Source organism: Notamacropus eugenii, chromosome 3 (genome assembly GCF_028372415.1).
Source record: "Notamacropus eugenii isolate mMacEug1 chromosome 3, mMacEug1.pri_v2, whole genome shotgun sequence".
Classification (NCBI taxonomy): domain Eukaryota; kingdom Metazoa; phylum Chordata; class Mammalia; order Diprotodontia; family Macropodidae; genus Notamacropus; species Notamacropus eugenii.
Genome location: NC_092874.1, coordinates 314,508,733 through 314,524,286, shown reverse-complemented (window position 1 = coordinate 314,524,286; position 15,554 = coordinate 314,508,733). Strand labels below are relative to the sequence as shown.

The 15,554-nt window shown below is 39.1% G+C and overlaps 1 protein-coding gene across 4 annotated transcripts in view; it reads left to right on the top strand.

Moving 5' to 3' along the window:
* Nucleotides 1-15,554, top strand: part of TMOD1 (tropomodulin 1) — a 130,968-nt gene that overhangs the window by 50,439 nt on the left and 64,975 nt on the right. Inside the window, exon 1 of one of the 4 annotated variants that reach the window (XM_072596726.1) lies at nucleotides 12,122-12,233. The exons of the other annotated variants lie outside the window; for them this stretch is intronic. Within the exon in view, the coding sequence (XP_072452827.1) occupies nucleotides 12,210-12,233 (24 nt within the window). The 5' untranslated portion in view covers nucleotides 12,122-12,209. Of the gene's footprint in view, nucleotides 1-12,121; nucleotides 12,234-15,554 lie in introns of those variants that run through there. 4 annotated transcript variants of the gene reach the window in all.

Below are 15,554 nucleotides of genomic sequence, written 5' to 3'. Positions count from 1 at the left end.
AAAATGCTGGAGAAGGAAATGGCAAACCACTTCCAGTATCTTTGCCAAGAAAAACCCAAAAGGGGGCTTGAAGAGTGAGACAGGACTGAAAATAATGGAAGAACAATGCTAAAGTTTAAAATAAGCAAAGATGTCATATAATGTATTTGAAAGCTTGTGCGCTTTTACAATGATACCAGTACATGTTGACAGGATGTACACTCCCTCACTAACTTAGAATCAGTTGAGCGTAGCCTCTTGTTAGAAATAGTAATTCACCAAAATAGGAAACTAATAGATATTTTTCATTATTAACATCATCCATTTGTAGGGCAGCTGTAGCTAATTCCCTCTCCTGTTCAAGTGAATTTGTCTTAATTACTTCTTATGTGATTTTTAAGGTTGCTGCTGTGCTGTCCACTCCATGAAGGTTGTTTGCCCTGACGTTAAAATTTCAAGTTAGAGGATCTGAGAGGATCAAATGATTTTTTTTTCCTGGAGGGGAACTTAGAAATCATCTCATTTTAATTCCTTTGTATTACAGATGAGGAAACAAAGTCCTAGAGAGGCCAAATGACTTGCCAAACATGAAGCAGGGATGTACTAGTAAATGTTTAACAACTGACTCAGGGTGGAGAGTGGTCAGGGGACATATGACACACTTTTAAGTTTAATCTTGGCATTATTTGCATTATTGGCATTTTCTCCATCACTTTCTTAAGTCTAGAAATTAATAACAAAGTAAAAGCCCTGATTTTTAGCGTTTGTGGATTTGTGAGATAGAAATGCTTATTCTGAAATTTTAACAATCAGCTCTCATGAACTTGTTTGCACTGGCTCCATCACACCCTGGTTGGATAAGCAGCTGAGTCAGGATTCAAACCCAAGTTACAATCCAGTGCTCCTTCTACCATCCCATGCTTACAACAACAAAGCGCCAAGCTCAGTGATAATATATACTATTCAAAGTGAGTTTTGGAAAAAACCAAAATCTTTGGTAAAATTCAGTCCCTTTCTCACTGATCCTTAAGGCACCATCATTTAATCCAAGCCTGTTCAGATCACCAGCTTTCTTTCGGACTCACACTGCAACATTATTTTAGAGTCAGGCTCTTGAACTCAGGCCAGCTATGAATTCACATCCTGGCTTGGAAACTGGTCCTCTGCTTTCAATGTGATGGGGTTTTTGTTTTTTGTTTTTGCCCTAGCCAGAGGTATATTATTTCCTTGCTTAGCCTAATTAAATTAATTAAAGAGGTTGTTGTGGTTTGTCCTTGTTTGCCTCTGGACCAGCTACAGAATGTTCTGCTCACTGGTGGCGCTATCTGTCATCTCCCTACAAGTGGAGAGAGGAGTCCTGGGAGCCTCTCTGTAGGCTGAGACTCAGCTCTGTAGCACTCATTATGTCTAGATCTCTCTCTCTAGCTGGAAATACTCACCCTCAGCTACGAGTTTGTGTTTTAAATTTTAGACTTCCTCTAAATTCCTCCTCTCCCCATCTGTTCACTCTCTCACTCTCCGTGTCCCATCAGTTGTCAAGCCTTGTCGTTCCTCTGCCTTTGTGACATCTCTCCTTTATTCTATTACTGTTACCCAGTGCACCGGGAAGCCCATGGACTGAACACCAATGGGTCCCTGCCCAACCTTCACTCAGTGGCTGTTTTTGGACCCTCCTGGCTTAGAGTGAATGTCGATAGGAGCAGTTTCTCTTCCAAACAACAACCCTGAGGCTCCTGCCCCTCCCCGTGTTATCTGTTTATTTCTTTTCTATTAAAGGGGCTCTCCCTCTGACTACTTTTTAAAGAGGCCTATTCACTGAATGGGCATTACCTCACTAGAAGTGAGTACCTGAAAAGGCCTTTGCCAAAAAGGCCAGGGTCTCCCACTGCATCCTGGGCCATCTCCAGTCATCCTGATAAATATCTGGTCACTGGATCCAGATGACTCAGGAGGAGTAAGTTAGGCTGGTGACCTTGCACAGCACTCCTTCACTCAAAACAAAGTCAAGTGCAAGTCATGTCATCATTTCCCTGATGTCGTGGTCTTCTTTGAAAATGAAGGATGAACATAACAACCATCCTGGTACAGGCTCTTATGTCCTCATGCCTGGACTATGGCAATAGCCTGCTGGCTGATGTCTCTGTCTTTTCCTGTCCCAGTTCTTTCTCCATTAAGCTGTCAAAATTATCTCCTTAAGCACAGATCTAACCATCTTATACTTCTATTCAATAAATGCTAGTGACTCCTGTCACCTCCAAGATCAAATATCAAATCTTCTGTTTGACCTTTAAAGTTCCTTATAACATGGCCCCTTCCTGCTTTTTCAGTCTTCTTATATCTTATTCTCCTTCAAGTACTCTGTGCAGTTTTCCCTTCCATATCACAACTTTCCCCATCATGGTTTCAATATGTTACCAGCCTACATCATGAGATATGGAAGAAATAATTGTACATTAGCCTCCTTACTCTTCCTCACACCAGACACATCTGACTTTGTAAATTTTTGCTGTCTGTCCTCAATGCCTAGAGCTCTCACCATCCTCATCACCACCTCCTAGTTTTCCTGGCTTTTTTCAAGTCTCAAAGTCTCATCTTTTGCAAGAAACCATCCTCTGTGCCCCTTATTGCTACTGCCTTCCCTCTGAGATTATCTCCAGTTTATCCTGTGTATGTCTTGTTTGTCCTTGGTTATTTACATATTGTCCCCTTATTAGATTTGAACTTCTTAGGAGCAGAGACTGTTTTCTGCCTTTCTTTCTGGTGCTTTGCACAGTGCCTGGCATGTAGCAGCTGCTTAATAGATGCTTTTGACTGACTGATTGGCCTCTTCCACAAATAATGACTTAATTGATCATTTCATATTACCTTTTTAAAGGAATAGGTTAGCTAGGTGGTACAGTGGATAGCGTCTTGGACTTAGAATCAGGAAGACTCATCTTTCTGCGTTCAAATCTAGTCCAAGACACCTACTACCTGTGTGACCCAGAGCAAGTCACTTAATCCTGTTTGCCTCAGTTCTCCATCTGTAAAATGAGCTAGAGAAGGAAATGGCAAACCACTCCAGAGTCTTTGCCAAGAAAACCCCAAAATGGGGCCAAGAAGAGTCAGACATGATTGAACAACAGAAGGAACTATCTCTTTTTTTCAAATAAACTTAAAAAAAAATTTTTTAAAGAAAGCTCAACCAGATTTTTAAACAGATTTAACGTAGTTTCATCACATCCAAGTATGAATATTGTGACATAATTGGAAACCTATCAAAGTTGTTAGACACTGGTATAGGTTGAAGAATATTGCTCCCAAGAGATTGAAGACAGGAAATGAACCCACCTTTGAGATGGGAGTATGATTAAATGACTTCTTAATTTTAATTTAACCTTATAATTTTATCTTTGTCCAAGTCTGTCATTTAAGTACATTTAAGAGTGCTGGCCCTGGAGTCAGGAGGATCTGAGTTACAATCTGACCTCAGACACTTATTAGATGGGTGACTCTGAGCAAGTCACTTCACCCTGTTTGCCTCAGTTTTCTCATCTGTAAAATGAACTGGAAAAGAAAATGACAAACCACTCCAGTATCTTTGCTGGCAAAAAACCCAAACGGGATCATGGGGAGTTGGACATAATTGAAATGACTCAACCGCAAACCATAAACATATGGTGGCTTATCTTTGTTAGGTTTCTTCTCTTTAATATATTTTGCTTCTAAAGTTGACATGAGACTTATGGAATATTTGTGATGGTCCAGGAAGGAATAATTGGTCCCTGAGAGGAAACATACTAGTGTGTACAAGCATGTCTAGGTACATATATGTGTACCTACGTATGTGAAAATGTGGTAAAGATAGGTCCAGATTGGAAAAAGGGAGAGGCAGTATGGTAAAGTCAAACAAACAAGCAAACAAAAACCCTAGCAATACTGAAATCAGAAGACCTCCGTTCTAATTCCACTTGAAATGTAAATTCATTGTTTCGTTTTAGGTGAAAAACTCACTTCATCTCTCTAAACATCAGTTAATCAGTTAATTAGATTACTGCTAAAGCTCCATCTAGCTCTTATCTTTTATGATTCAATGCAGAATAAATAATTCCAGGATGAAAATAATAACTGTGATGGAATTGACAATGTTTAAGAACAGAGAAGAATCAAAGAAACGTAATCTACAAGTACAGTACTCTGAGACCTCCCTCTGAACTCCTCATTTTCAAGGGAGAAGCGAGGGGTAAGGTAATGTTTCAAACAGAGGGAGATAGAAGAATTGGCCTTAAGAAAATCAGGACAAACTTTCTCTGCAGTGCATCTTTGACTTTTACCTCTGAAACAGGAAGCACCAATATCAACATTTGGTCCAAGTGGAGTTTGCACATTTAAGTAGAATGGAGAAAATGTTGGGAGAAATGTTGGATAGTTGGGGACAAAAACAGGTCAGTAAAAGAGAAAAGGACTGGGATCAGGGGACCGTTGGGAATGTGACTCTTCTTTCCTAGGAACCAACAAAGGGCTATAGAAAAGGGAAAGTGGACCATTTTGTTATCTTTGGGAAGGGAGAGTTTGGACTTGCCTCCCATCTGCAGCAATTCTAGCTACCAAGGGTATATCCTATGCTCCTCTCAAGGCAAATGGTAGCAATGAGGATTTGAGGCTTAATAAAAATAGGAAATATAGGGGACATGCATTTACAGGCATTGGTTTGGAAAACCGTGTGTCTGCTGTGTGAGTATCATTTGTTGCGTAGGACAGCCATAGACGGAGACCAAGAATAGGCAGTTAGATACCTTGTGAGAAGCAGACAATGAGCCTGGGCAATTCTTCCCAAGTATTTGAAGCCCCAGTATCAAAAAAGGGAAATGAGGGAGCTACAATGAATTTGCTTCTTTTGTTTCGAAAACGATATTCCAAATGTTCTTGGTTAATAAAAGCTCAAGGAAAGTGGAGAGTTTGAAGTGGAAAGAAAAGCTGATTTGCTTCACAGCTAATCGGAAAGAATAAACAGGATTCTCACTAACTTCTTCTTTTCTATCAATTTGCAAGATGATAGAGGAGCTTATCTAGTCTGACCCAGCTCATTTTACAGAAGTGGAAGGAGACTGAGGCCAAGAGGATGAACAGCTGGCCCGGAATCAGCATGGCACAGTTAGTGACTGGCAGAGCTAATAGTGAGTAGTAATTAAGTCTCTAGGCTAGGCTTCTTTCTACCGCTTTACCATAACTGCAGTAACACCTACTATAGGTATAGAGAGCCACCAGTGAGGAGGTAGCCCTAGCTAGACCTAAGCATCACTGATCTCATCTCCTTCATATAAAATTTCTCATTGAAGGTGGGGGGAAAAGTTACATTAGTCAATCTGATAGTGAATTGACAAGCATTTATTAAGAGCTTACCATGTGCCAGGTACACAGCAAGGCAGCTAAGTGATTCAGTGGTTAGAGTGCTGGGCCCAGGCCCAATCAGAGAGACCTGAGTTCAAATCTGGTCTCAGACACTTACTAGCTATGTGACCCTGGATAAATCACTTAACTTCTGTTTGGTTTAACCCACTGGAGAAGATATGGCAGACTACTCTAGTATCTTTGCCAAAAAAACCCATGGACAGTATGGGGTCACAAAGAGTCAGATGCAACTGAATGACTAAGCTACACATAGTAGGCACTGTGCTAAGTTTGGGGATATAAATGCAAGGAAGAAGACAGCCCTTACTCTTGAGAAGTTTAAATTCTAATTGAGGAAGTAAACACATAAAAGGGGAGGTGAAAAGGAGAGGAGAAGGAAGTAAGAGGAAGAATCTATAAGGGGGGAATGGTGATTAAGGACACAGAATGAGGGATGGCTGGTCATGAAAATTCCAAGTACTCAATGGAGAATGAAGAGAAGGGTTCCCACCAGAGTAATATGAGGAATCATAGAAAACATGGTATTTCTGAGAAGTTGATACTTAAAACACTTTTTGGACCTGTTGGACAAGCCCTTCATCTTTACCATGCTCCTTCACTGTCTGAGTAAATCACTCGAGATTGCTGTCTTCTGGCAAGCCTGAGCTCAGCCTCCCGGCAATGGTCATCTTCTACTTCATTATGGTAATGGGAAACATCTCCCACTGAGCAACCAGGCCCCAAACCAGAAAGCCTCCCACCTCTTGAGCATACATCCATCATAGATTCTCAAATCTCCACCTCACTTGTACCCATTCTGGCCAATGTTAGAGCTGCCATCGTGCTGAGGCTGTGTCTTGCTCTTAGAGTCTGGTTCAAAGGTCTTCTCTTGTGCTTTAAAGTGGCAACAACCCCAAGTCTTCTGCTGCTAGGATCTGGCTCCACAGTCCCTACACATCCCCATTCCACACACAGTTCTGTTCTAGTTGCCTGCCTGCAGGCCAAATTTGTGGTATTTTGCTGGAAGGGTGACCCACTGTGGTTTTTGTTTAGATTTGAAATCACTCCTTGGTCTGGCACTCATCATTGCTGGGGTAGTCAAGGGATCTGGGCAGTACTGCTTGCCCCAGTGCTGCTTGCTATCTGGGCTGTTCTCCTCCGACAGCAACTCTGCACAAGTATTATTCTGCCAAAATTGTAAATGAAGAAAGTTACACTAAGTGATAGTGAGAGATATACCTAAGGTTGAAACTTGTAGTAAGTATTGGAGGCTGGTCTTGAACCAGGTTTTCTGATGGTTTTCTAAATCAGTTACACTGATAGTACGCTGGTACTATGCCAAATGATACTGCATTTTTTAATCGTGTCACTTTTTCTAAACCTGAAATCTTTTATTCTTCAGGAGAAGAGAAACTGAATGTTATGAAATTATAAAGAACAAGCTGGCATTCAGTTATTTATGTCCAAAGTGTTCATTTCACATGTATATTTTCATTAAATGGGACAAAATTCATGTTAAAAAAAGATTCCACTTGGGTGACAAATATTAGAGGAATTGCTGTATAGGTGAAAGTAACATACAGGATTTATGAGGTTTAGGAGATAGGTATTTTTTTTTTCATTTAGAGCCTATGTGAAAAAAATAGGCAAAAGTAAAAATGAAAAACATAATAATTGTAAAATGCAATTGGAAGAAATGGGTATGTACTGTACTTTCCTATTATTCATCTTTTTCCTTTGTAAAATCTATGCTATTAAGGACTATTAACAGTTTTCTAGTCTATAAGGCTTATTCTAAGCAGGAAACAATAATGAACTTTTCTACCTCTATCTAGAATAAAATTCCACTTTAGTGTGATGTTTTCCTATTCTGAAATTTTAAAATATATTTTGATTGATACATTTGTTTTTATGTCCCCTAAACATCCCTCATATCAATTCCCTTCACCTGAGAGCTTATCTCTTATGAAAAAGAATTACTTAAAAGGAAGAAAAAGGGCAAAAGAAGGGGTGGGGAAATCAGTAAAATTAATCAGACTTGGAAAAATTCTGATATTACATGCACAAGAATGAAGGAAGTATTTTCTTAGATCTCTTCTTTGAGGTTAAGCTTGTTCTTTATAATTTCACAACATAAAATTTTGATATGTGTTTTTTTTCCTCTTATATTGTTATAATCATCATGGTTCTTTTTACTTCACTTTGCATTAGTTCATATGTATCTTTCCATACTTCTCTGTATCTATCAGATTTGTCATTTTCTTACAGCACGGTAATATTCCATTGTATTCATACACCACAATTTGTTTGACCATGTCCCCAATTGATGGGCATCTACTTTGCTTCCAGTTCTTTGCTACCACAAAAAAGTGCTCCTAGAAATATTTTGGTGTCAATAGAGCTCCTCTTTCTGTCAGTGACTTCCTTGGGGTGTACGCTTACTGGTGACATCTCTGAGACAAACGGGTATCAACGCTTTATTTGCATGATTCCAAACTGCTCTCCAGAATGACTATACTAGTTCCAAGCTCCACTAACAATTTACAGTCCTTCCAACCCTGGCTATGCTTGCCTTATGTCATCTTCACCAATTTGAGACTATAATGTAAAACCTCAGGGTTATTTTGACAAGGATTTTTTCTTATTTTTAGTGATTTGAAATTTTCTTTCATATGACGATTAAAATGTGCAGTTCTCCTTTTCAGGGTTCTGTGAAGTAAAACACAAAATAATTGTGTATTTTTCAATGTGCTAACTCACTTTTGAGAGAACTGTTATCTTATAATCATACCAGCCGTACTTACCAAATTCTTATAGCGCCTTATTCCAGAATATCCAGATATAAATGATAGGATTGAATGAATTATCAAAGGACGTAGCCTCCTATTGTTTGCCAAAAAATTCTCTTTTCAGTATGATGTTCATAATACATTTAATGGTAGTGAAGATAAATCTGTACATTGTGACCAAGCAGGTAGAAATCGTTTGATCTTAAGTATGGAATTAACTTGAAAATGGCAGTTTGTGAAATCTTACCCTCTCTTAATTATCTTTTGAATGAACAGCAAAGCAAACATTAGGAAAAAGAATGTGACAGTGGCAAAAGGATACTTAATTCTTAATACAAGGAATTCATAATAGATTTCTTTTTCATATTGTTGATTTTTTTTTTATCAGATCTATTATTTCATTGGGGTAGCTAAGGAGTGCAGTGAGTAGAATGCTGGACCTGGAGTAAGGAAGCCTCATCTTTCTGAGTTCAAGTGTGACCTCAGACACTTACTAGCTGTGTGACCCTGGGCAAGTCACTTTACCCAGTTTGCCTCAGTTTCCTCATCTGTAAAATAAGCTGTATTTTTGTCAAGAAAACCCCAAATGGGGTCTCAAAGAGTCAGACATGACTGAAAACCAACATTGTCATAAGGAACTCCCAATGAAGAAATTCCCTCTACCAGTACAGATTGGTACCTGTTCTAGAAATCAATAATCTTAGAGCAGGGGTTCTTAACCTTAGGTCCATGGATCCCCAAGGAGTTCATGAATAGATTTCAGAGAGTCCATGAGCTTGAAAGGTAAACAAATTATATCTTTATTTTCACCAATGTTCAATGGATATTCAGTATTTAAGGATGGCGAAGATAGGTAGGTATACTATGTGGCAAGCACTATAATAAATATTTTACAAATATTATCTCATTTGATCTTCACAACAATCCTGAGAGGCAGGTGATATTATTATCCTCATTCTACAGCTGAGGAAACTGAGGCGAACAGAGATTTTTTTTTTAATTGACTTGCCCAAGGTCATATAACTAGCTAGGGCAGATTTGAACTCAGGTTTTCCTAACTCCAGGTATGGGAGCTCTATCTACTGTATCACCTAGCTGCCCTCTAAAGCATGGTACCGCATGTTAATTTTTTTTTAAGCTTTATGTAATGGGAAAAGATCTTTGGATCTAGGACTTTGTGACTGGGTCTTAAAGGATCATGTTCGTCTAAAAGTTGACCTCTGGCATCACTTTCCACCCTAACAGTTGGAATTCCTTTTTCAAGTTCACTTAAAGAATAAAATAGTAGATTGCCCATTTGTCACATATAGCTAACACTTTGCAATCTTGGAATGTGATTTATTTCGGTTATGCAAAAGTTTCTATTATATAAAAATATTACAAAGTAGTGCTTGGCATGGAGCCTGACATATTAAGCATGTAATAAATGCTTTTTGACTGGATAGCTATCATATGATAAATATAGTACTAGGATATATTTTCATCTTATTTTATTTTCAAATGAAGATCTCTCTTTTCTCCTGCCTCCCTCTCTTTCTCCCTCACTCATTAAGAAAGCCAGAAAAAGGGGAAACCCCTTTCCAAAATATATATGTTGCTGTTCAGTCATTTTTCAATTTTCAGTTATGTTCAACTCTTCATGACCCCTTTTGGAATTTCCTTGGCAAAGATATTGGAGTGGTTTGCCCTTTCCTCCTTTGACTCATTTTACAGATGAGGAAACTGAGGCCAACAGGCTTAAGTGACCTTCCAGAGTGTCTGAGGCTAAATTTGAACTCAGGTCTTTCTGAGTGCCAGGCTTGGCACACCAGCCACTGTGTCACCTAGCTGCCCTCTAAAATATATATAGTCAAGCATTTGTGCAAATTCTAAGTACGGGAAAAAATGTCTCTAACCATACTCTGAGTCCTTCACTAATCTTTCAAAAAGTATTCAATAAGTTTCATCATGAATCCTGTGGAACTGTGATTTGTCATTGTGTTAATCAGGTTCCCAAGCCTTTCAAGGTCTTTGTATTTACGATTTTCCTGTTATAGCATAAATTGGTCCCTGGCTCACTCGTTTCACTCCACATAGGTTCCCTGCATAGACTTCAGAGACCACACAAGTTTTTCCAGATTTCTTTGAACTCATCCCCTTAATTATCTCTTACAGTACAATAATAATCCATCACATTTATATATCATAGCTTTTTTACCATTGCCCAATTGAAAGGCACCTCCTTTGTTTCCAGTTCTTTGCCACCACAAAAAGGGGTGCTATATTTTTTGTAATGAGTCCCTTTTCCCCTTTTTTATTTCTTTCGGGATATAGATACCCTTTAGGGTATTTAAGGATGCCCAGCTATTACCTACCAAAGAAACAGAATGCCAAGGCATTTCTCTTGCCTTTGGGACCTGAAAAAAAAGTGAACTGTGTGTTTACGTTCTGGAGCAGAGGAGACTATGTGACTGAAATATCCAGTGGCACTGTCATGTCTCATTCTCCCTGAATGTTTACTTCATGCATTTCTGGCATCCTATTGGCTCATTTCAGAAGGACTTCCAGATCTAACAAAAGCTAAGAAAGAAAAAAACAATTCTGTTATACGAGATCAATCTGAAAGAAAATAGTTCAAGGAGTCCCTGCGTTATGAGCAAACTGTGTTGCAAAAAGTTGTTTTCCAGGCATTTGTTTGGAACTCAGTGCATTTTCCCATAGAAATAATGTTCTGCATTGGGCAGCTAGATGATGCCGTGGATAGAGCCCAGGGCCTGGAGTCATGAAGATCCAAGTTCAAATCTGGCCTCAGACACTTAACCAGCTCTGTGACCCTGGGCAAAGGAACCTCAGTTTGCCTCAGTTTCCTCATTTCTAAAATGAGAATAATAATAATAGCACTTGACTCACAGGATTTCTGTCAGTTCAGATGAGATAAGAACTGTAAAGCACTCAGCACAGTGCCAGGCACATGACAAGCACTATTATAAACGTTAGTTATTATTGTTTCTGTTGTTTTTAGGCGTGTTGTACTTTGATCCACTTCAAACAATAAGAGTGACGCCTTTCATTTACACTTTACATGTGAACCGTATGTAGTTCCCCTATTACTTTTCCATGTACTGTTTTATTTGATCTTCACTGCAACTCAGTGAGGTAGGCCAGAGTACTATTATTATTCACATTGGACAGAAGAACAATTCAGGCCCAGAGAGACGGTGATTGTCCTGGCATCACGTAGGTAGCAAATAGCACAGCTGGCATTCAAACATAGGTCCTCTCCCTCAACATGCATTAAAATGCAGAGCCTGCTATTCAAACCCAGTAATTAGACTTGTAAGTGCGGTGGGTTTTTTTTTCCTAGATTACATCTGGAACCACTCTCAAGTTTATTCTCGTTTTGCTGCAGGAGCTATGTATGAAAAAGAAAAAAAAAACTTAAAGCAATTCTTAAAAGCCCATTTTATTTCTCAAAATAATAATTAAATGCACTGGCCTTCCTGTTTAATGCGTGTGCCACGCCCCCCCCCCCCCCCAAATGTACACTTCAAATATTATGTCTATTATGATTTTAAGACATTGAAGTGAAGGAAATACAGTAGCAATTTTCTACTTTTTATAGAATCAGAGATTTAGAGCTAAAAGAGAGCTCGGAGATCATTTTGTCTAACCCTGCTCCTTTTGTGGATGAGAAGCTCAGGCCCAAGGTCACAGAGGGTATGGACGGAAGAGACAGCGTTGGAACCCAAGTTCCCTAGTTTCAAGGTTCATCACTCATTCCATTATCCCTCAGTTGAAAAGCAGAGTACTGTCTTACAGAACACAGAGAAGCAAAAGTTCAAGGGGAGTAAGTAGTTGAAATGGAAAGAAATATCTTATCTAAAAATAGGCATGTATCCTTAGAAAAAATGTGAGAATGTAAGTAGAGAACAACAAGTGCCCCCGTGACTGAAGGTCATAAGGAAAAAGTCACTAACTAGTTAAAGGAAGGCCACGGTCAAATCCCTGAATCAAGAAGGGAGGTTGCACAGTCTTAGAAGAAAAGCTTGCCATAAATTTGGTAATAAATCTATCCCTCACACTTCTGTTCTGATGGCGTATTTTCAAGGACCTAAGGTAGGATTATTTGGTCGCTTAAAAGAATTTGTGATTTTTTTAATGTGATTTTATCACCCTCTCCACTGACAGACAGGGAGAGAGGGAGAGATAGAGAGGAGACATGGAGGGAGGGAGAGAGACAGAGAGAGAGATGAAGATAGAGGGCGGGAGGGAGAGAGAGCAGCTCGAAATGGTTTCTTGTTTTACTGAAACCAGCTCCCCTAAAAAAATTAATCACTCCTGGGGCCAGCCTCCTGGTGTTTGACTCAGAGTGGTTAACAAATCCTTATTGATGGCCTGCCTGATTGATCAGCTATTGATGAAGCTGTCTGGTAACTAGACCCCACTGCTAGGCCCCAATTTGGGGGTAATTTGGGGGTAATTTGTGCTGAAGAGGTCAAGGGGCACCTTCGTGCCACATTGAGACACCAGGCTAGGGCATTAGTGGCAACAACAGGGTTACAATATCAAAATCATTGCATTTAGTACAGAAAGCATTTCCAGATCTGGGCACAATGAGACATAGATCTTTCGGACATGGCTTCACTAAACCTATTTGTTACATGGGTTTTGTTTTTCTCTTTTTGCCCTCTGGTAGAGGAGTGGAAGTGAGAGAAAATCAGTTTTTTTGTTCATTGAAAAACTTAAAAAGAAAAAAAAAAGCCTCCCCAGAAAGTATCATTTTTATCCCTATGAAAGTGCTGCTTTGACACCGTGGCATTCCTGACCGTGTCCTGACTGACTCTGCAACTGATGGTCGCTTAAAGTCTCAGGGCTTGAGTTTCTCCATCTAATAAGATGTGGGCAGTGATACAAAATCAAAAAATCCAGCCACAAAAATGGAGATTTTACTGACTAATGTAGTTATGACTATGGTCCACAAGCTGATGAGGCAAACAATGGTTAAGTGACTAGGAAGTATCTGAGGCTGGATTTGAACTCAGATGAACTCTAGACCCAGCATTCTATCCACAGTGCCATACCTTGCTGCCTCAACAGCTTCTCAGATAGGTGAAATAAATTAACATAGAGGGCACCTATGGCACTGCAAATGGTAACATCAGGTAACATCAACACTCCTAGATAAGGGAGAGTTAAGGTTAGGGAGGCGGGATGGTAGTAGGGACAATCATCTGAAGAAGATGGGAGAGGATGGGCTTAGTAGCATGGAAGAATTATCCTTTACAGGGAGAAGGGTCAAGTCTTTCACCAGAGATTGGATAAAAGAATAATGGAAGATACTGGTCAAGGGAGACTGGAAAGGAAGGAAAAAGCATTTATATTGGTGCCTACTATGTACCAATCAAGTGCTTTCACAACTATTATGTCATTGGATCCTTGGGACAACTCTGGGAAGTTGGTGCTATTATGACCTCCATTTTATAGTTGAGGAAATTGAGGCAAACAGAGGTTAAGTGACTTGCCCAAGGTCATGTAGTAACTGTACTCAGGTCTTCTTGACCCTAGACTCATCACTCTATGCATTATGCCACCTAATACTTGTGGTCAAATAAAACTTATGGTCAAAGAATCATAGATATAGAACTAAAAGGGACCTCAGAGACCACCTGGTCTGACCACCATGTTTTATAGATGAAGAAACTGGGACCTCTGGAAATGAGTTGACTTGTCCAAAATCACACAGCTAGTGACAGAGCTGGCAAGAAAGCCCACAGCAAGACATGTGACTTCTGTTGGAATCCACATGATCCCAACTCTATAATCAGAGCAACCAACCTTTTACAGCATCTCTATTTCCCTTTCAGTGAAGTTGATAATAAGGTATCCTTAGGACACCTTGGAGTCCCTACAAATCTTACCTCTACGGTTAAAAAAAAAAAAACAAATACTCTCCTCCAATGATGAAAGAGGAATTCTAGGAACACTTTCTGTTTTAAATTATTTGCATGAAGATTTTGAAAATATTTTTCTTTCAAAGAAAGAGGAAAAGGACCTACATATATAAAAACATAGCAGTCCTTTTCTTAGTGGCAAAACGCTGAAAACTAAGACAATGCCAACCTGTTGGGGAAATAGCTAACCAAATTATGGTATATGAATGAAATGGAATATTGTTGTGCCATAAGAAATGATGAAATGGCAATTTTAGAGGAATCAAGGAAGAATTCTACGACCAGAGTGAAGTGAGAACTAGAATGGCAACTTTTGCAATGACAAGATTATGAAGAAAAACAACTTTGAAAGACTTCAGAACACTGCTCAGTGCAGTAATAAGCCATGAGTCCAAAATCCTGAGCATTAAATACACTACACACTTCCTACTAGAGAACTGGGGGATTTGAAATGCAAAATCATACATCTTCAAGAACAGCCAATGGAGGAATTTGTTTTGTTGGACTGTGAATGTTTGTGACAAGGACTTTATTTTTCATTATTTTTGTTCTGCTTTTGTTTAATAAGGAGGTAGGAAGAGGGACAGATCATAAAAGCATGTAAAATTATTTTTAAGAAATTTTTAAATGAAAAATTTTTAGAAGAGAAAAAATAGAAAACATTTTTCTTCATTTTTCCTACTTTTCCTCTTTAAAGATGACAGTGAATTTAAATATGCTGCTTACCTCAAGTTATGTCCCCCATCCTGGTCCCCTGTATGAGTGGCATAATCATTCAATTACTGTGCATCAACTGCTTGGTTAGACTTCATTTCCTTTATTTTTAATAGGTAATATTGATATAATTGCTCTTTCTTTCTAATGTCCTTTTCCTTCTCCTTTTCCTCTAGAAGGATTTAGTGCATTGCTTTTTCTGTTAGAAGCAAAACGTTCTTTCCTTCTTCATCAGTCAGTCACAGGTCCCATGACAACTTTGAAAACAGTGCCAAACATAATACTGGTTAACCCATCAGAACACTGGAGCATCTTGTTGACTGTGGCTAGTGAAAAAGTAATGATTTGTTTGAAAAGTTTATAAGCCTCACAAATTGAGGACAAAGTTACCATCATTTCTGGTGACAATGAAAAGCTTAAAAAAACCTGAGCCTTGGCACCTTGACATCATAATAATAATGCTGTGCCATCTGTTTCAAAAATAGCATCCTGCGTGTAAAGGATCTATAATATTTAAAAGTCAGTTTAGAGATTGGTGATGGTGTACACATGCAATCCCTACTAGTGAATATCTTGAGTTCTGGAGCTCTGAACTAGGGCTAAAGCTGATTTCATGAATACACTAAGTCTGGCACCAATGTGGTAAACCCTGGAAGGGCTGATTAGGGAGGAGTAAAGTAGTCTGGGTCAGAAATGGCGGACATCAAACCTCCTGTGCCAATCAGCTGTAGCATTGGGCCTTTGAGGGCATGCTGCAATTGTAGATTAGGAG